General features: G+C 38.9%; 1 protein-coding gene across 5 annotated transcripts in view; it reads left to right on the top strand.

The window, feature by feature from the left end:
- The window catches only part of LOC101857148 (succinate--CoA ligase [ADP-forming] subunit beta, mitochondrial), a 34,664-nt gene that overhangs the window by 2,763 nt on the left and 10,790 nt on the right, over nucleotides 1–21,111 (top strand). For 3 of the 5 annotated variants that reach the window (XM_005109718.3, XM_013088771.2, XM_005109719.3), the window contains exons 2-11: nucleotides 1,182–1,365; nucleotides 2,695–2,806; nucleotides 3,240–3,402; nucleotides 4,084–4,254; nucleotides 6,031–6,130; nucleotides 10,678–10,839; nucleotides 12,959–13,101; nucleotides 14,001–14,121; nucleotides 14,961–15,049; nucleotides 16,367–16,437. In XM_005109718.3, the coding sequence (XP_005109775.1) occupies nucleotides 1,182–1,365; nucleotides 2,695–2,806; nucleotides 3,240–3,402; nucleotides 4,084–4,254; nucleotides 6,031–6,130; nucleotides 10,678–10,839; nucleotides 12,959–13,101; nucleotides 14,001–14,121; nucleotides 14,961–15,049; nucleotides 16,367–16,437 (1,316 nt within the window). Of the gene's footprint in view, nucleotides 1–1,181; nucleotides 1,366–2,694; nucleotides 2,807–3,239; nucleotides 3,403–4,083; nucleotides 4,255–6,030; nucleotides 6,131–10,677; nucleotides 10,840–12,958; nucleotides 13,102–14,000; nucleotides 14,122–14,960; nucleotides 15,050–16,366; nucleotides 16,438–16,896; nucleotides 19,614–21,111 lie in introns of those variants that run through there. The other 2 variants (XM_035972706.1, XM_035972705.1) reach the window with 2 other exon arrangements.

Here is a 21,111-nt window from a genome sequence, read left to right on the forward strand (position 1 = left end):
TTCCGGGCTAAACAAAATTAAATGGCGACCCACCTAGTTCGGCTCGATTCGAAAAGTGAAATAGCCATAGCATCTTTGTAGACGATCAAAACTTGTGCTAAAACGTCATTTTTTCTTGGCTTTTATCAATTTGATCATCCACACCGATAGACAGTATTCCGAAATGAGGAAAAATAGGTCTTTTTTCACACTGGGTGAGAATAAGCAACGCTGGCAAGTCTCACCCGGGGTGAGAGGTCGATTGTATTTTATTTTCCCTCAGGGTGAGGATAGCCACTTCCGTTCTAAATTGTTCAACTAATTTTAAAGTAATTTTTAGTATTTAGGCTACTGTAGATGTACGACTACTAAGCTGTATACTCTGAACTGTTAGTATTTGCTGTCCCTGTCTGATTTTTTTCTCTGTATTTTTCGTAGATTTAGGGTGCATTCTAACTCTTTCGTCTAAGGAGTCGCCTGGAAAAATATTTAAACCGAAATATTTTCAAGTAATAGAAATCTAGATTCTAGATCTAGATCTTGATCTAATAATAATTTTAATCTTCTAACACATCACCAGATCCAGATATTGTTTCAGAAGTGAGTTTTTCTGTTTACTTTATTTATTCTATTTCTCAAAGAATGTAATTATAATCCGCTCAATGAAATTGTGGTGTGGATTTGTTAAAAAAAAGATTGAGGACACCATTTTGTTATATCTACAATCTACAATTAAACATGACTAAGATTTACTGCCCATTTTTTAGGAGGAAAAGGTGTTCCAAAGATAGGGAGGAAAGTGGATGTTGGGTATTTTTTTTGTTCATTTATTGTGTAATGTTTCGCGCGAGAGAGATTTGTTGCATTTTGTCTTGGACAGATTTTTAAATCTAAATAACACGGCGGTCGCAGTTACCTTGGACAAGTGGTTGTCTTTGCCAGTATAGAAAAAAATGCCAGAGAGTGTATGGGAAGCAGACTTTGTTTGCACAGTTGAATGTCTTGGACTGCTACCATTTGCCTTTGATTTAGGATCTTTTGTGCTTTGACCTGTCAATAACAGTTTATGGGCATCCTGCATTTTTATTTGTAGCAAAAGTTTTCAGTGCCAGGTCATCAGTCTGCGTGTTACAGTTTTTCCATCATGAGACTTATCTGACCTTTTTTTCCATTGCTATTTTTAAATGCTAATTTTGTCACAGGTGCTGGCAGCATTCAGCAATGGGTTGCTTCCACAACAAAATGCTGTACAGAACCAACAGAGACGGAACCTCTCCATTCATGAGCACATGTCTATGGAATTGCTACGCGATGCGGGTGTAGCTGTGCCAAGATTCAAAGTTGCAAATACAGCAGATGAAGTGTTTAAAGATGCTCAAGAAATCGGTGAGTTGGATAATTTTAATAAATAAACTGTGTTCTGTACAGTCTAAGGTACACATGAAGGACTTGAAATCATTTATGAAGCATAACGGCCAATTTATGATTTCACCTCCCAGAGAAAAAAAATGGTCAGCATTCTAAATCCTCCTCCCTTGAAAAAAAAAGTTTTTCGGCTTTTAAAATCCTCTAAATTCCGCCCCGCTGAATCGTGTATCATACAAAGATCGTACATCGCATGGCGATAGAGGTCTAGACCAAGGCGTACGGAATTTTTTATTTTTTATTCTCCTTCCGGGTCGTAGGTTAACGGAAGTTTGAATAGCCTAATGACGGATAGAGGGAGCTGTTGATTCTGATTTTGAACCGCCTTCGAAGACTCTGTTGCATGCTGTTTGCTAGATTTAGATCTATGAGTCTGATATTTTCAAAATCATGGAGCTCAAGTAAGCTAAATCTAATCGCAAAGCGACGTTCTTGGCAAAATATTCCGAGGAGTTTCCTTTCATTTCTTTGTCAACTGTGTCGATTCACCATGTATTCTGCAAACGGTGCCGAAGCACCATAAAATAAATATTTCTTATGATGGTAGATCTAGCAGATATTCTGCGCCATTCCAAAACAAATGTGCATATATAGCCTATCAGGTCTGTCAAACGTGATTCAGATGGGATGCTAACGCTGCTACAAAATTAGCAGTAAAGCCACAATAAACTGCTTCACTGGACTGACTGAGAGGCATTAATAATAAGCTGTGAAATTAAGTCTAAAAGGTAAGCAGTACGGTGTAGTTACTGTATAGATCTATATATAAAAAAGGGAGGAGGCACTATCGCTGATCCTAACAGTGTGCGATTTTTTATGAAGTAGCGTCACGCGTTAAAGTGTTCTGTTTTTGCTTCCTGGAAAGTTGGCCGCAATGATGAAGATAGTCACTTCTTGTTTTGCAACAGATTGTTTTTTTAATCGTCATTAAGTACGGCTAGCCTCTTCCTTTTTTAATAGAAAGGAAAGCTCCATTTGGTTGTGGATGTGGGAACTGAAGAGTGTGTCGGTTGTGTCCTGGTTCCTGTTGATCTATTGATAAGGTTGATGATCTTTCCCTAGGCCATTATGGTGGGAATATCGTTCGTTTTATAGTTTTTGTAAATTTCCTTTTCTGACCCATCTGGTTAGGTTTCTATGTAGTTAACTAGTTGACTCCTCCCCCCCTTCCCCCAACTGTGGATAATTATAAATTATGATTTTACCCTTGTCCTTTCCTTTGTTTGTTTGGAATCAGTAATGCAGAGCTAAGAAGTAACACCATTTGTTTTTCTCCGATTTTTCTCACAGCTGACCTGACAGGCAATACTGATGTTGTGGTCAAAGCACAAGTATTGGCAGGTGGTCGGGGCAAAGGTCACTGGGACAGTGGACTTAAGGGTGGTGTGAAGCTGGTCTTCTCGTAAGTCTTTTTTTTTTGTGGTTGGCACACATAGAAAGAGGTTTTTGTCATTTCACAATAGCCTTTGTAATGAACGCACACATGCACCCACACACACACACTCACACACACACACACACACACACACACACACACACGCACACACACACGCACACACACCTGACCTTAAGTGATTTATCTGTACTGTGTTGTGTTTTACTTGTTTTAGGGTTGATACTGTCCTGACTTACTTTTCAATACTGTCCTAAATTTCTAAAGGCTGTAGCTTAGTCTCTGCTCTTTGGCCTCTCTTAGAAACCTTTGCATACATTTTCTTTCATTGTTTTGTTGTATAAATAGCTCTCTTTTGTTCTCTACTTCTCTGTGATGTCTACTGTCATATATTGTTGGTATTTTAAGATGTGTTATTTGATTTTTGCTTTTTGTCTGGTAGGGCTGATGAAGCAAAAGAACTAGGCAGTAAGATGATTGGTCATAAACTCTTCACGAAGCAAACAGGAACAGATGGTCGAATCTGCAATAAAGTGATGGTAGTGGAGAGGCTTTACATCAGAAGAGAGTTCTACTTTGCAATAACAATGGAAAGGAGTTTCGGGGTAAGTGCTTTTGTCACATTCAGTTGATGATAGCTCTGCTTTATGTAAATGGTTTATTTATTCTGTTTATGTCATAATTGTTGTTTTAGGTTTAAGTAGCAAAATCGTCAATTCCACTCACCGTAAGAATTATTCAAAGTAGCAGTCAGTAAAAAAAAAAAAAAAAAATGTGCAAGCAGCTGTTGACTCATGCCATAAAAATCAATAAGCATGCCGTGCTCGTTCTTTTAATTCACATGTTGCATATATATTTTTGGGTATTATTTTTTTAAGTTTCATGCAAATGAAGAGAATTGTTTTGTTAAGCCTCTTATGGTTTTCTGTTGATGAAATTTTGTCAGATCAACCTTCTGAAGTGAATGGCTGAGTCATTTTTTTAGTTATTGCTGAAAAAGGAAAGATAAGACATTATTAAGCTCCTGGCTTTATAATTATAGATAATTATTTGCCATTTCCATTTTGAAAATCTCTGTTAAATGAACTTGATGAAGTTTATTCTTGCACACATGGTAAGAATGATACTGAGAGGTGTTATGCGAGTTAATGTTAACCCACTGGAAGTTTGTGTGAAAGTACTTGACCTTAGTTTTGTTGTGGTTGTGAAAAGCATTGCAAGATACCAGATTTAGAGTGATGTTTATTAAATGTTCTTTTTTCCTCCCCCACTTTCCCTCATGACAGGGTCCAGTGCTGGTAGGAAGTAGTCAAGGTGGGGTCAATATAGAGGAAGTGGCTGCTGAGAATCCTAATGCTATAATTAAGGAACCAATTGATATTGCTGCGGGAATCACAAAGGACCAGGCACTGTATGTTGCTAAAGAGATGGGCTTCAGTCAAGGATCTTTGGACAAGGTGACTGTTCCATTCTTTTCTCTGCTTCTCTCCCCCCACACACACTCACACCCACACACACACGCACGCATGCACACACACACACACGCACACACACACAAATTCACACACACACACACACAAATTCACACACACACACACACACCCACGCAAACACACACACATACACACACGCACGCACGCACGCAGGCACGCATGCGCACACACACACACACACACACACACATACACACATGGATAAGTCTATGCTGTTTAGTTTGATTGAGAAAACATGCTATTAATTGTCGCCTCTTTCCCTTGGTGACATTGAACAATCAGTGTATTCATTTTAGGATGAATTTGAAAAAGTGGCAAGGGGAGGATGACGGAGTCAGAATTTATTTAAGATACATGCATCGTAAATACCTGTTTCATTTACTGTTTGTAAACATTTTTCCTTGATTAATCTGACTTTCAGTAAGTTGAGTTAACAGGCTACATATATTCGCTACCCTGCAAGGAAAATGATCACTTCAAATGTTTCATTCCTTTTTGAGCGAGGTCATGGAAAGTCTCTTTTTCTCATGAAAAAGCTATGAGCATGTGAAAACAATCTTTATGGTTGTAAAAGGCACCACGAATTTTGTACTGGTTGAATGCCCCATTGAAGATTTATGGGTTTGTATCATCTGGCAGTTATTTTGTCTTCCGTCTCCAGTGAAGCTTTTGAAATATTCTCCTTTCGAATCGAGCTGTCAGCCATTATGAAGTTTTAGGTTTTGGTGTATAGCGAGAGTGATCTGCTTGTGCTGGTTTGATGATTGTATACTTTGAATGTATATATGTTAGGCATGCTGATAAAATGAGTTACTTTTCGGGTTTTAGGCCATCGAGTATTGGTGGAGTTTTTACATTGTATTAGAATGAAATGATAAAAATAAGACATTCCTCAACTTGAAAACAATGACATGAGTTGAAAAGTTACAAATTTGACCCATGTGTCAATTTTTGGCCAATGTCTCACTTCACAAATTGTGAAAAGTAACTCATTTTGTCATCACGCTTGACATATGTTCAATGTTCTCTTTAACTTTGGCACTGATCTCTTGTATGTTCATTTAGTCCTTTTCCTTTTTTTTTTCTTTTTTTCTTTTTTTTTTTTGGGGGGGGTTCCTTGTCCATTTCTATGATATTGACACCATCTGATTAGTAGAAAAATGTGCGTATAAGAGTGCCCAATAATGTATAACGTACAAAATTGTTGCGACATATAACTGTTACATTTAGATGTTTAAGATATATTATAGATGTTTGTGAAGGATCTGAGAGCAATGATGACTTTAGAAACGGTGGTGATGGTGGTGGTAAATGATGATGTGGGATGGTGCTTATGGTTATAATTATTAAGAAGACATGCTTCTGTTATTTGGTTGTTGTTGTTTTTAAAAATAATGTCAGCGTTCGTCCTATCTTCCTCTGTTCTGATGAGTCACGAGGGATGTGGGCACCCGCTATCCCGTTCCCTACTGGAACCATCTTTAATGTCACCGTGAAGTTCCGAAATGGTGGGCAGTCTCTGCTATGGTGACCTTGTTAGTATTAGCCTATTCTAGTGGGCCAAGACAAGTGAAGCGAGGACCTTAGTAGGTAGCTAGTACAGTGGCAGATATTATTTTGGGGGGGGATTTCGTAAGGGGTTTGCAGGTAGCAAGTTCACAATTGGGTTATAGATTTTCCAATCCCTTACCTTTAGAAATAATTTGTTGACCATCCTTTTTCTTTCTGTTTCCCTTTTAGGCTAGCGACTATATCATGAAAATGTACACCGATATCTTCCTGAAATACGATGCCTCTATGGTGGAAATTAACCCAATGACAGAAGATAACCTCGGCAATGGTGAGTGTGTACATGTTTGTAGTGAGCTTGTGTGTACAGCCGTGTGCGTGTGTGTGAATTTAGGTGTGTTTGCTCTCTCCAAATTGTGTGAGTTTGTGGTGGGTGCTGATACTTGTGCAGAATTTAATATTCGTTTGTGTGGGAATGTGTGAGAGCATATTGACAGCTTAGTGGGTGGTTGGCGGGTGCTCTGGTGTGGTTTGCTCCTTCTTTCCTATCAAACATCTATCGTCCTTCTCTTCCTTTCTTCTTTTTTATGTTTGTTACTCTCTTGTAACACCTCTAATCATCTGACGCTCATATGACCTTATGCAGTTGCGAGTGCCGTAAAACCTCAGCTTAGTGTAAAACTCTGACATATGCCCCTTTTCAAAATGACGTTTGACAGAGTCTTCCAGTAATGTGTGTGTATGGCTGTATTCTTCTGATTGTTTGTGTAGCTTTGATTGCGGGGTGAGGTGTGCGTGGACTTAAAAGGGGGGGGGGGGGGGGTGTCAACTGCTTTTTATAAACACTGTGAATTTTGTCTTTGTCATTGACTGCATGTGGGTCAAGTTGAACATTAGTTCTTTAAAGCGGTTCATTTAATGTTCAAAATGAGGTTGGTGAGAGTAGTCTGTGGTGTGGCTGATTTTGTAACTTAACACTCAAAGAGTTACTCATGTGTGTGGATTCTACATGACAGTTTGATATATTTATTTGCCATAAAATGTGTCATATATTCCTCCTGGAACATCTCATTTTTCACCCCTGTATTTGTTTTATGCTTACTATAGTCGCAGGCTTTTACCACATTGTGCGTGTTCAGTTTCAGTTTGGCAAATAATTAATCCGTTTTCTACAAAGGTGGCACCTTATGTAGGTTGATACTAGAGTAGTATATTATTGTTGAAAGAAAATATATTTACTTTTTTTGTCAGGACTTCACCTCTGCAGTATATTTTCAGTTGTGGGTGAACATATTTAGGTCAGACCCAATATAAATTCCACTGCCAACTGTATAAATTATAATCTTAATTTTAAATAGAGCAATGAAGCTGCACTTATGAATCATTTTCTGTCCCCATGCCTGCCTTCTGCTTCACATCTTGTTCCATTGTTTTGAATTTTTAAAAAATCTTATCAAGTCCGGACTACTGTTTTTAACTCTGACCCACCTAGAGATATCAATTTCTGATTGGATTTAAATTCTTTTTTTTTATTTTTGTTTTACCTATGACAGTTTCTGTACTGTTATCTATAATAATTCTGTTAATGGTATTAGTTGTCTTGTGTCTTCTGGGGCCATTTTATTTAAAATGGATGACGATATATAAATGTCACAACATGGTGGAATCAGGTCCTTGTCCATTTTGGGGCATTTAGAGTTATTGGCTTACTCCCTATTCTTGTTCATCTGCCTTGCTTTTGATGAAAAAAAAAACCCTTTTATCTTGAATAGATGTCGAAATATTTGTTATAATTGAAGGAGGTTAGGTTGCTTGGTGCGAGAGGTAAAATTTATGAAAACATGACGCCAAAGTATGGCGACTCCCAAAGCAATAGTGTCCTTTGAAAGAGCAAATTCACATTTTTTGTACCTGTGATTGTTATTCAGTAAAATTTTCATTATTTTACCTTTAAATGGATATAAAGGTGTTTGAGCCCCTAACGAAACAAGTGGGTGGTTGGCAGGTGCTCTGGTGCGGTTTGCTCCTTCTTTCCTATCAAACATCTATCGTCCTTATCTCCCATTCTTCTTTTTTATATTTGTTACCCTCTTGTAACACTTCTAATCTTCTGGCACTCATATGACCTTATGCAGTTGCGGGCGTCTTAAAACTCTTACTAAACTAAAAAAAAAAATTAAAACAAAACAAAGTCGATACGGGCGGAACAATGTTGGTTTCTTTGATTTCATTATTTTGACCAGCGTCTGATTCCACCACGCTTTCTCGCATATTGTCTGTGGTGGTCTCCAAGTTAAGGGATTTTGCAAAAGCAGCTGCAAGGCTGGAAATCTTATTTGTCCTAGACGCCGTTCCTGTTAAGGCTTGGTTAATGGTTAGACTTTGACTGTCAGACTTATCTGTCAAGTGAATTAACATCTGGATTGTTTCGATGGTGAGTTATGATAATAATAATGTAGTTAATCTTTATAATGCCTTCTCCCATATATATGCTCAAAGCTCAAGGGGCTTTACAGAAATCCAAATGCTAAGAACAATAAATATGATAGAGTCAATATTTTCTGACATAAACACACAGAAAAAGTTATACATGTAACACACACACACACGTACATGCACACACACACACACACACACTCTCTCTCTCTCTTTCTCTCTCTCTCTCTCTCTCTCTCTCTCTCTCTCTCTCTCTCTCTCTCTCTGTATCTCTCTCTCTCTCTCTCTCTATCTCTTTCTTTCTTTCTCTCTCACTCACTCACCCACCTACACCCCTTCTCTCTCATCACATACGTACGCATGTAGTGAAGGAACTCTTAATACACCTTCCCCTTCCCCCCTGACAGAGTGTTTTGCTTGAGGAAGTGCAGTTATATACTTTGGTCTCCTTTTTAAGAATTTGGTTTTTACTATTCTGCACTTTCATAACAGTGACTATGCACATGTTCACCTAGTCACACTCGTCTTTTATTGATAGACTTTCTGGTCCAGATTATGGGGGTGGGTGGTTGGCGGGTGCTCTGATGTGGTTTGCTTTTTCTTTCCTGTCAATCATCTGTCGTCTTTATCTCCCCTCCTTTTTTGTGTTTTTTACTCCCTTATGACTCCTCTTATATGACCTTATTGTGTTGCAAGCGCCTTTAAACCCTTACTAAAACTAAAACCAGATTATGGGCATCTGTGGTGTTGGTGTTAGGCTCTTTGCCATTGGTTTGTTTGTTTGGTAGAGTAAACAGAATCATATCGACACAATACTGGTAATTTAGTACTGGGAAAAGGTAAGTTCGTTTGAGTAAAGAGAAGCACATTGACACTATCATGAACAATAAGTGCTGGGAAAAAATAAGACAAACAGACAGAAACAACTGAGGGAAAGTAAAGTAGTAGGATCTACCAGTGGGGCCCTCCAACCACCCGTTTCGCCATTGGGCGCAGAAGGAGTGAATTTAATTTTGGAGTCGGGGAGTTTTTGTAGTCTTCACCACTGTATGTAGATACTTCGTGTCCCATTCTTCAGCTTAGGTTGGCACGGACAGGAAGGTTCCAAGAAACTCAGCATCTGTATTGTGTCGATAGGGACGTAAAACTTGTGCAATAAATGGTACTAGCTGGGCCCCCTTTCGATGAAAGGGATGATTGGTGCATTGACATCAACTGAAAGTCATTGGCCTACTATATTTACACTCTACTGGAATGGGGCAATAGATCTTGAGAGATGCAAAAAATTAAAAGGTCTAGATCTATAATCTCAAAACAAAATGCGCCTCGAGAAATATCACTTCCGGTTTCTCTAAAATTACAGAGATGAAGCGTCGGCCTACAAAAGTGATCGGCGAAATAAAGAAATTTATCTTTTTGCAGCAAAACTGTCTCAAAACTGAAAAAACCAAGGGCGCCATGATCTGGAGAATATTTTAAAGAATTTTTTTTGCGAAAACTGAATGTCGATCAGTGCAGCCAATAAAAAGCCTTTTGAATAGCAAAATTCGGCCACCACAAATAGATAATAGAATAGTAAATTTAGTGTCCTCTACGTATATCAAGGGCCATTACTCTGTTTTGGATCACTTTTATAAATCCCTCTCTCATTAGTTACCAAGGTACAGGGTAATTTCTCGCAACATTGGGAAAATGGTTTTTATTTGAACTATGCTATTGGTTTCTTTATGAGAAATGCATTCTTATTAATTGTCCCGAATTTCCGAGGAATTTCATGGATTTGGCAAATCGGATTATAGAGCCTTTTCTTGTGCACTAACCCAAAACTCATTCCACTTGGTGTGGTTTTGTTTGTTTTTCAGTAATTTGATGTTGGAACATTAGGTGTTCTTGATTGGGTTTGGAAAAAGTTGGCTTGTCTGAAATTGTGTGGGGGTGGTTGGTGGGTACTTTGTTGTGGTGTGCACCTTTTTTCATATCAAATATCTGTCGTCCTGATCTCACTTCATTTTTTTATGTTTGTTACTCTCTTGTAACACTTCTAGTCTTCAGCTATTTGGCTCAGTCCTTTTTTGAATAGAGGCTAAACTTGGAGGTCTTTGTCTCCCCTCCTTTTTTGTGTTTGTTACTCTCTTGTAACACCTCTAATCTTCAGCACTTATATGACCTTATTGTGTTGCAAGTGTCGTAAAAAACTTACTAACACTAAAAAACTTGGAGGTCCCACCTCTTAAGTAACCTACTAGTGTTAATACCGGCGGTTAACCTATACTATTTAACCATTTTATATTTACTTATTTCAGCATTGTTATATATGACCATATATTGTGTTGCAAGTGCAGTAAGAATCTTATTTTTTTTAAACTGACAATACCACTTTCTAGTCGAACTGCCTTGAAATCAGTAACCAAACCTTTTTTTTTTTTTTTGTTACATCAACAGTGTACTGCATGGATGCCAAGATCAACTTCGATGACAACGCATTCTACCGTCAAAAGGACATCTTCAGCAAGAGAGACTGGAGCCAGGAGGATGAGCGAGACCACCGTGCCTCAGAGGCTGACCTCAACTACATTGCCTTGGACGGCAGTATTGGCTGTCTTGGTATGTCTAACCGGTTGTTTTTGTCCTCAGTTGTTTATTTATATATTGTTTTAAACCTTTATTTTCATACAGATTGATTTATGTTCTCTGTTCTTTTTTGGCCTTATTTTAGTGAAGGTATTTGTATGATCTGCTGGGTTTTGGGGAGTTTATTTTTGGCCTTTAATTTTGTATAGATAGTTTTATGTTGTCAGTTTTTTGCCAATATATTTGTTGGATTATTTTATCGTCACAGTTTTTTTGTTAATTATTTTTGTACTTTTGTGATGGTTGTATCACTTGTCTTAGCACGTCATGGGTTAATTTTGTCTAGACATTGTTTTTATGAACTCTGTTGTGCTTTTGTCATGACAAGTTCTGTTGTCCCAATGTTTAACTGTTGTTTTAAAATTATTTTTGTTGATATAAGTTTGTTATGCATTCACTGTGTTTTCTTAGATGCGGTGCATTTCTGTCATTCTGTTTTGCCTTTTCTGAGCACTTTATGACCGATGTTATTTCAAATGAATGATAGAACAAACAATCATGCCACCAAAGTGTCAAATGCGTAGCTTACAAATGGTTTGATGATATGCAGTCTGATACTTGCTTGTAGGCCCTCCCCACCTAGTGTGTGATGTAAGATCAGTTGGACGTGGAGTTCACACCTTGGTGCGATCCCGTCTGGGGCAAACATTGTAACCATTTATCGCGATTTACAACAGAAGTGTAATTGCGTTCACGAGAGTGGATAATCTGTGATGGGACGGACCGTACAATGATGGCACATTTTCGCTACTTGGTTGATCAGCTGAGCACGCTCAGGTTTCTTACAATTCTTTTTTTACCCCAACTAAATTATGACCTGAAAAGGGGTTCTGACCAGAGTGTAGCTCCTTTAGTGCGGGTCAGAGCAGAATTTTAGGTTGGCGGGTGCTCTGGTGTGGTTTGCTTCTTCTTTCCTATCAAACATCTATCGTCCTCATCTCCCCTTCTTCTTTTTTATGTTTGTTACTCTCTTGTAACACCTCTAATCTTCTCACCCCGCGGGGCGGTGCCACTGACTGAAGTGTCTTTAGGCCATTCCCAAAGGGGGGACATTTCTCGTTCATGCACAGCACAGTAAAATTGTAAATGGGCCGATTCATCAATGTCATGCTCATAACTATGCTTGATCGACAACAGAGAACTGCTGCTTTTTCTTTCCTAATCCTTACTTTTGTCATTTTCCTCTACTTCTTTTGTATGTTTGTCACACTCTTGTGGCCCACTATTTTCGGGGTGCCTTGATAGTCGAAGTAGACTTTGTGCTGTTAAAGCTAGAGAGGTGAGCAGAGTAAGTCTGATTCCTTGTAAGGACTTCTCTGTTGACATCCACCCCTTGGCACTCATATGACCTTATGCAGTTGCGAGCGCCGTAAAACCTCTACTGAAACTAAACTAACTAAAAAGGATCTTAGGAGTGACTTGTATTTAGTAAAAATTCTGTTTTTCCAAAACGACGGGATCTTAGGTGTACCGGGACCATAAGCGGTGGGATCTGAGGGGGAAAATTCTGTATAACTCTTCACACTTGTTCCTTTGGGGTTTTTTTTTCATGTTTAGCTTAAAGAGAAGCACATCCACTTTTGTCCTTTGTTTGTTTGAGTAAAGAGAAAGTTGGGGGTTGGCGAGTGCTCTTGTATGGTTTGCTCCTTCTTTGTAATCAAACATCTATCATCCTTATCTCTCCTCCTTCTGTTCTTTGTCTATTACTCTCTAGTAACACTTCCTCGGCACTTGCATGACCTATTTGTGTTGCAAATGCCATAAAGCCGTAAAACTTGTACTAAATTTAAATTAAATCTTTGAGGAAAGAGAAACACACTAACCCAATGTGGGTGGTTGGCGGGTGCTCTGGTGTGGTTTGCTTCTTTCTTTCCTATCAAACATCTATCATCCTTATCTCCCCTACTTCTTTTTTATTTTTGTTACTCTCTTGTAACACCTCTAGTCTTCTGGCGCTCATATGACCTTATGCAGTTGCGAGCGCCGTAAAACACTTAATAAAACAAACAGTAACCCAATAACGATCAATTAGGGCGGGGTCCAAGTTTTTGTTGCAACTTCTGAACTGTTGTCCTTTTTTTGTTGTGTCCAGTAAACGGAGCTGGCCTGGCCATGGCTACCATGGACATCATCAAGCTCCACGGGGGAACCCCGGCCAACTTCCTGGACGTAGGGGGCGGGGCCACGGCCCAGCAGGTCACAGAGGCCTTCAAGCTCATCACCTCCGACACCAACGTGAGTTCTCTTCTTCTTTGGCAACATGCTTTTGTGCATTTGTGTTGGAATTTATTTCTTTTGGAGGGGAGGGGGGCTGAAAAGAAGAGGGGAGAAGTTTGGATAGAAGGGGGGTGAACTTTACTTTTTGTTGAATTTGGTTTCTTTCTCTGTGAGTTTATAATTGTTCACCACCCTGGTGTTGTCTGCTTTTTCTACTTCTTTTATATGTTGTTTTTGTATCTAATTAAATGATGCGGCTGTTATTAAGCTGAATGAACATAAGGTGCAACCTCCCCCCCCCCAAAAAAAAAAAATTTAAATAACCACAATGCAGAACTACTGAGGTGCCTGTGTCCGTTGTGTAGTGGCTGGGCTCTTTACCGTCACATGCAGAAGACGTGAGGTCAATTCCTGCATGAGGAAGTCTGTGTTTGTTGAATATTTCCGTCTGTCTGCTGGGATGCTGTATCACGTTTAGCTGGGTCAAAGGAGGCCCACTCTTAAAGGATCTCCAATTTTGTGGGTGGTGGTGTAAAATAACTACAATTTTTATTTGTTAGGCATGCTGAAAAAATGAGTTATTTCTCGGAAATTTGCCTTGTGGAAGCAGATGCTTCAAACTTATAAGATGAGTTTGTAGAATTTATTAGTATGAAATAATAGAAGACATTTTAAAGTGAAGAATATCGCAGCGATTAAAAATCTACAAATTTGACATCAGTGTTGATTTTCTGCAGATATCTCCATTTGTGGATGACGAGAAGTAACTGTGTCAGCACGCCTCACGTTTTTTTTTTCTCCCTCTGTCTCTTTCTGACTGTCTTTGTCTCTCTCCCTTTTCCTCTCCCTCCCCCGTTCCCTTTCCCCTTTCTCACTGCATATGAATAAATGTAAATCCCGTGGTGTTCCTGCCTCAGGTGAATGCTATCCTGGTCAACATTTTCGGTGGAATCATGCGCTGTGACGTCATTGCACAAGGAATTGTTGCCGCCGCCGAGCAGCTGTCCCTCAGAGTGCCTATTGTCGTCCGACTTCAAGGTCAGTACAGTAACCAGTTGATGCTAGATGTCATTACAGGCATAATTACGGCAGTAATTTTTTGTTTTGTTTTGGGAAAGCTTAAAAAGAAAATAATGCTAGCCTGTGTCAACTTTATGACTTAAGCTTAAATGAAAATGTTCTCAGTGTTCTTATTTTTTGTATGTTAAATAAAACCTTGCTGTACTGAGGATAAATTAGTAACAGACAACAGGCATTTTCCTGTGAATATATAAGTACCAGCCACTCTATTTGGTACAATTTTAGTTCAAACAAACATGCACCGAGCAAACAGCATCTATTTAGTGAATGTTTGGAGACTTTGGACTAGATGTACAGAGTTACACAGATTTATTTTAAAGCATTTTTTAAAACGAATTTGCAAATGATATGATGTGGCTTCCCTTTTTTTTTTGTCGAACGTGTATCGTCTTTTCCCTCTTCCATCTTTTTATGCTACTCTCTAGTAACACCTCTAATCTTTGACACTAATAATATGACCTGTCAATGTCATAAGGGAAGGATGTCTATTACGACTATTTTAAAAAACTCTTCTTTTCTATTCTATTACTCTCTGGTAACAGCTCTAATCCTTATATGACCTACCGTATATGTGTTTGCTAGTGCCGTAATACTTTTACTGTTAGTGGTTGGCTGATGCTCTGGTGTGTTTTGCTTCTTCTTTTCTATCAAACATCTATCATTCCTGACCTCTCCCCCTCCTTTTTGTGTTGGTTATTCACTTGTAACACCTCTAATCTCCGGCACTTATATGACCCTTATTGTGTTGCAAGTTCCGTAAAACTTTTTCTAAATCAAAAAACTCTGTGGGTTCCCAGGTACTCGTGTGGATGACGCTAAAGCTATCATTGCCCACAGTGGGATGAAGATCTTGGCCTGTGATAACCTGGACGAGGCAGCCAACATGGTGAGTGATACATAGACGGGGAAAGACCTTGGCACTTTGTTAGCGTTTGAACGATGAATCAGCTGATTGAAGTGTACGCTTCCCAGGAAGCTGAGAATGTTTCTGAATAGTTTAGGGTCTGTTGGGGTAATGTTTTATGTTGTGAGGCACATACAGCTTTCTGTTGAATGGAGATATGCACTATGCAGATGCTGTTTATTATTATTATTATTATTAATATTATTATACAAGTACATGCATTCTGCTGCCTAGTAATAGTAAAGTGTAAAGTATAGACACTATCCCCCACCCCCCTGCCTTCTTCACACATCACAAAGATTACAGCCCGCTATTTCCTGTTGCTGTAAGTGTGTGGTTGGCAGCTTCTCTGGTGTCATTTACCCTTTCTTTCCCATCAAACATGTATTTTCGTTATCGTTCCTCCTTAATTTTTGTGCGTATTCCACTCTTGTAACATCTCTAATCTTCAGCACTCATATGACCTAATTGTGTTGCAAGTGCAGTGAAACTCTTATTAAAACAAAATAAATGTTTCTGTGAGATACGTATCTGCAACCTCCACTTTTACCTCAGATGGGTGAACGAGGTCAAACACATTCAAGAGGGGGTGGGACAGGTTCATTTTTACTTTTAACTTTTTTATTTTGTTTTTAGGTGAATTTACTACGACTTCTAAGCTTGCACGTACTCGAGCTGACATTGGCTAACATCTGTGGTGTAGTGGTTATGCCCTTCACTGTGAGGTCGATTCTCATTTAAGGAAGTGTATTTTATGGGGGTTTCTTTCTGAGATGTTGAATCCCTCTCAACCCGAGTTATCCCTGATGGGCAGGGTGGTAGCAGCTTGCCCCTGAAATGATTTTTATTGACATGAAACATTTGTATTTGCTATTAGTCAAGCAGGCATTTGTGATCCAACATGGGGACTCTGTGAGAGACACATCTCTGGTTGACCACTTTCATTTTGTTTCCTGGTGTATTTGCTTGCTTTATATGATGTGATAATAATGGTTGTATCTTAAATTCCAAAGTTGGTGAAATAATTTTACCACTACTACTGAGTTGTATTAAATAAATGGCCCTGAATATGAAGCGTGTGGTCTTACTCATTTCAGACTCCTCCCATAAGTGTATATCAACTGCTAGTATTAGACTCTGCCATATGCTATTATGAAAAGAGACGTATAACAGAGTCCTGCACGTAGCCGTCGATATGTCTTGTAGCATATTTTATGGGTGGGTAATGGCATCAAATACAGAATGATAAAAATTGAGTTTTAATTTTATTCTCATTAATTTTGTTTCCCGTGTGTCCAGGTGGTGAAGCTGTCCAACATTGTGACTCTAGCGAAGGAAGCCTCGGTGGACGTGAAATTCGAACTGCCTCTGTAAACATCTTGTTGTGTGACTTTTTCTGTACTGTGTAATCATTATACTTTAGTTGTTTTTTCTTTTTTTTTAAGTCTCTAAATCTCTTCAGTACTGTTGGCGGAAAAGCATCTCTTTGTTTTAACTTCCAGTATGTATTCGTGAAGGGAATAAAAAGATATGCTTTTTTTTTCTTGTACTGTGGAGAAAAACAACTATCTCTCTTCTGCTGTTTTTCTGTACATAGCCGCATAGATTCTAAAGTAACATAGCTAGAGCTACAATATATTATAATTTTTTTTTCCCTCATATAATTTGTGATATATAATGCATCGCCGCCTTTGGGGGACAGAAAGTAATACGCTAGACTGTGAGCTCAATATTTTTAACCAACACTTTTTTTTTGTTTGTTTACTAATTTATAGACAGATTAATGAGAACTTGTGCATTTTAAGACAGTGGATGTTGTATGTTTGCAGAAGGGCATGACTCCCGCAGCAGCTGTGCATTGGGCTGTGAAAGTACCAAAAGGCAATAATTCTTTCCCTCCATTTATTTTCCTCCCTTCCTCTCTGCATCCTCTACATATAGCCAGATTTGATTTTTTTATTAATGGATCTTCTTCATAATTTTGTCCAAGTTTATCATGTGAACTTTAAACTTGACATGAATTTGAGAAATTTGCATAATCAAGAGTGCAAGATGTCTTTTTCCCTGTACTTTCGTAATTGCACGTAACCGAAGAATTTGAATTTTCCTCTTTTTTTTAAAAAAAGTATTCTTTTATGGAATGGTGGGTCGGAGGAAGGAAAGTGTTGGGGTTTTTTTGTAAAAAGCAAAAGGTCCTCGTAAAAAAAATTTTTTTAGCTTTTGTGCAAACTGTTTTGATTCCACCTCTACTTCATGTGTGCTCAAATTCTTGTGGCTTGTTCAAAATTGTGCATAAGTTCTGATGAAATGTGTCTTTTTACCAATGCTGCATGCAGCCTCCCCTCCCACCACCAGCATCTCTGACAACACTACTTATCTCAACTAATGTTGTCTTCATGCTCTCAGTACAAGTTTGTGCTTCGTCTCCCTCCACCGACTCCCCACCTCTTTCACTCACTGTAGTGTATATCTCCTTCTCCTTGTCCCTCTCTTTCACTCACTGTTTCTCTCCTTCTCCTTCTCTGTCACTCACTTGTACCCCACAAGTGTCTGGTGGACAGGTGTAGGCTTCTGTCATCTTGCACTGCATGGCATATGGAGATGTTTTAATAGGCTGAACAGGTTTTTTCTCATAGTTGAATTCATTATATTGGATGTAGGCATTGTGTTTAAATCCGTGCTGTTTCTGTTGTCCTGTATCCTATTTTTGAATGATTTGTGGTTTAATTTTGTGGACTTTTTTTTTCTGCATCATTGCATCACATTGCATTAAGTTATCAAAAGTGGGGAGGATTAAGATGCCGTATCCACTCTACTCTGTCAAGCTTCAAATGTTATTATTTATTCTATTTAAGAATTCAGATTGGGGTTTAAAAGTGGACAGTATGGACTTTGACAATGGCAACTAAAGTGACTTGACTGAAATGTGATATAAGTTGCAGTGTACATTAGCAAACATAAGTGGTCAAGTTTTGCTCTAGCACGGAGTTATTTCATCCAGTGGCTATGATGTGTTGGTGCAGGAACTACACTCACTCTCGAGCTTGTGCAGGTTTTGTCAGATAGAAGCTGTCTCTTCTCTTTTTCATCCTAAAAGTTTCGTCTTTCATTCTATCCTAGTGGTGATTCTTTTTCTTCTCATTCTTCTCTAACCGAATATCTCAGCCTCTAGTGCAAAGGCTGTTGTTTGCCACAGGTCCTCCAATGGGTCTCTTTGCCTTAGGTTGGGCCAATATTACCATCTTACTGCCTTGTGCATTGGGTACGCTTTTGGAGATTGATTTTCCCTATTATTAGATACTATGTACTGTTCTACACACGTAAATTCTGTTCTTAAAGAAATGAGGGAAAATATCTTGGAAAATGGTTTGAAAATCGGAAAAGAAAGAGATTTAGACAGTTCCCGAACATAGTCAGCTTTTTAAAATGGTTATGGTTAAGGCTATTCTTGGTAGGCAATAATTCCATATATAATGATGTTCTGCGGAAGTAGAGTTACTGTGTGTTTTTGAAAGAAAGTGTTGAGTCGGTTATGTTTTCTGTCCGAGTATTGCTTTTAGCGCAATTCATTCCTGGCAAAATACTTGTCTTTCTGTTTCCCTCCTGTTGGGCGTAAACTACAACTGAAGAGTTACGTTAGAAGACGCTGCAGGGACTTTTGGTTTGGTCTCTTCCTGAACCACTTTCTTCTTGTGTTGTGAATTGTTAGTGTCGGGTAGTTGTCTTTGACTTCAGAAATGGACTGCTTCAAGAATATTGCTTCTGTTTTGGTTTTTGTCTGGGCTCTCGGATTTTGCTTTTGTAGTGCAGTGAATCTGGGTGTGCAAAAGGCTGATTAAAGACTCTCTAGAGTTCTTGAGCTGTTATTATTTTGTTCTTTATCACATTGATGAAATTGTCTTGCACTTCAATGGGCACGTGCTGTGGTGCGGTGTCTGTGTTGAATGTTTCGCCCCTTCTACCTCTTTTTTGCTGCTACTATTGTCCAGGGTTTTTTTCCTGGCAGGATGTAGCTGCTGTCGTTTGTTGGCTGACTTGCCGTACTCTCTGTAGTGTTTGGCCGAAGCAGGTTTCCGCTTGTAGCCTAGTGTTGACAGGTGGTCACGCTTGCCAGTTTGATGAAGAGACTGTCCTTTGGTTTTCCTGTCTGTGGTGTGAGTCTTTTTCCCTGTGGCATGCTGAGGAAATCAATTCAATGCCAGAGTAGGGGGGGGGGGGGGGTTATATTTATTTGTTATATCTCCAACCATCTTCTGGGAAAGTGTACTTCGCTCTGACTCAGCTTGGGTTTGTCCTTACGGATGGGAACAAAGCTGCCTACCTCCTCCTAAATTATCTAAATTGTGCCGTTGGTTTGTAAAACTATTACGATCACTCACAATTACAATTTTTTACTGTGTTCTAGACGTTGTGTCCCTTTTGTGAAAACACCTAGTGAGGGACTGTAGTAGATTGTGGTACAGAATGGACCTTGGCTTGTTCCTCTTTGTCGTTGAGTGAGTCTGGAATGTGTGCACAAAGAAATGTGGGTGGTAGAACAAAAAAAGTTTTTTTTTGGTCAGGTTTGGGATTTTAAAAAAAAAGATTAAGTAGTAATTTGAAGGGACATTGCAAGTGGTATATGTATGTGCTTGTTTTCTCATTACTTGTACTACTTTTTATCAGTTGTCACATCTTTCACTTAATCTGTCCAGTTTATTACAGGACTCCATAGCTAGTCAGATCTAGACAAGGCCATCGTGTGGTTCACTCCTCATCTTCTTTGTGTAATTTGTTTAGATTAAGTGGCCAACAACATATTTTTCATGTGATTGCGAGCCCTAGAGTGGTTGAGGAGGGGGGGGGGGTGTCCCAGCTCATTTTTGGAAAGATACTACCTGAGGTGTTGTGTGCTGTCAGGTCAGTGAGTGACGGTGATGTGGCATGTATACCTGTGATTTTTAAAGGCTGGTTTTTTTTGTGTGTGTATGTGTATGTGGTTTGGTGGGGGTAGTGGGGGTGCTCTGGTGTGGTATTCTCCTTTTTTCCCCATGAAACATCTATCATCATTATGTATCTCTCCTCCTTCTTTTATGTGTTTGTTACTCTCTTGTGACACCTCTAATCTTTGATTTGCAAATGCTGTAAAACTCATACTAAAACAAAAGTCTGTTTGTGGTTTTTTGGGGTTGGGGTTTTTTGTTTTTGTTTCCGGAGTGTCCTATTTTATTTTGGTTCTCTGTTGTATTGTTTTTCTAGTGCTCATTTTGTGATTCAGTTGCTTTCTTTATTTTTCATTTGAATATTGTGTGCTGTGTAAGGCTTTTGTGGGACAGGTGTGTACAATTTGTGAAGAACGTGTGTGGTGATATGGGATTGTGCACCACTAGGAACAAAGGTACTGCCGTCTTTGTTTTCAAATTTACTCTGGGTAGTGGTGATGTTATGATAGTTGGGTGGTGGAAAGAGGCTCCAATCTTACGGATTGTCTGAGAATATTTCATGTGCGTACACTTGCTTGTTTTGTTTTTTTGTCTCTACTCTGAAGTTGTAGCAGAGAAGCAAGAAATGGTTGTTTTGACATCCTGGTTTAAGGGAACAGTATATGACGTCAGAATAATTTATTAGTAGTCAGCAACTTAACGTTAAAGTTTGCCTGTGTAGATTGCAGTGTGTTGCTTAAAAGAGAGAGAGAGAGAGATCAGTCTAAAAGGGGTACAAGTACACAAGTTAAGGATATCTTGTTTGTGTAGGTATGTTGTGGTAATTCTACTCTGTGCTGTAGGAAGTATAAGATATTATCCAGTGTCTCCATCCCTCTTCTCTATCTTATTTCGAAGTAAATGGACTGCTGTATTTGAGGTAGAAGTATATTTTTGTAAAGAAAAATAATTGGCTCTATATGAATGTAAGTGAGAGTTAAAAGAATCCTGTCTGAGTCTCCTTGGGGTGGGAACCTACGAGTAAGCGAATCCCAAGGTGCAGGATTTGTCATATGTTGGTTACAGCAACTCCCTACGACTTCTTTAATTTTACTTAAGGATTGGGGAGGGGGGGGGGGGGGG

Source organism: Aplysia californica, unplaced genomic scaffold (assembly GCF_000002075.1).
Source record: "Aplysia californica isolate F4 #8 unplaced genomic scaffold, AplCal3.0 scaffold00808, whole genome shotgun sequence".
Lineage (NCBI taxonomy): Eukaryota > Metazoa > Mollusca > Gastropoda > Aplysiida > Aplysiidae > Aplysia > Aplysia californica.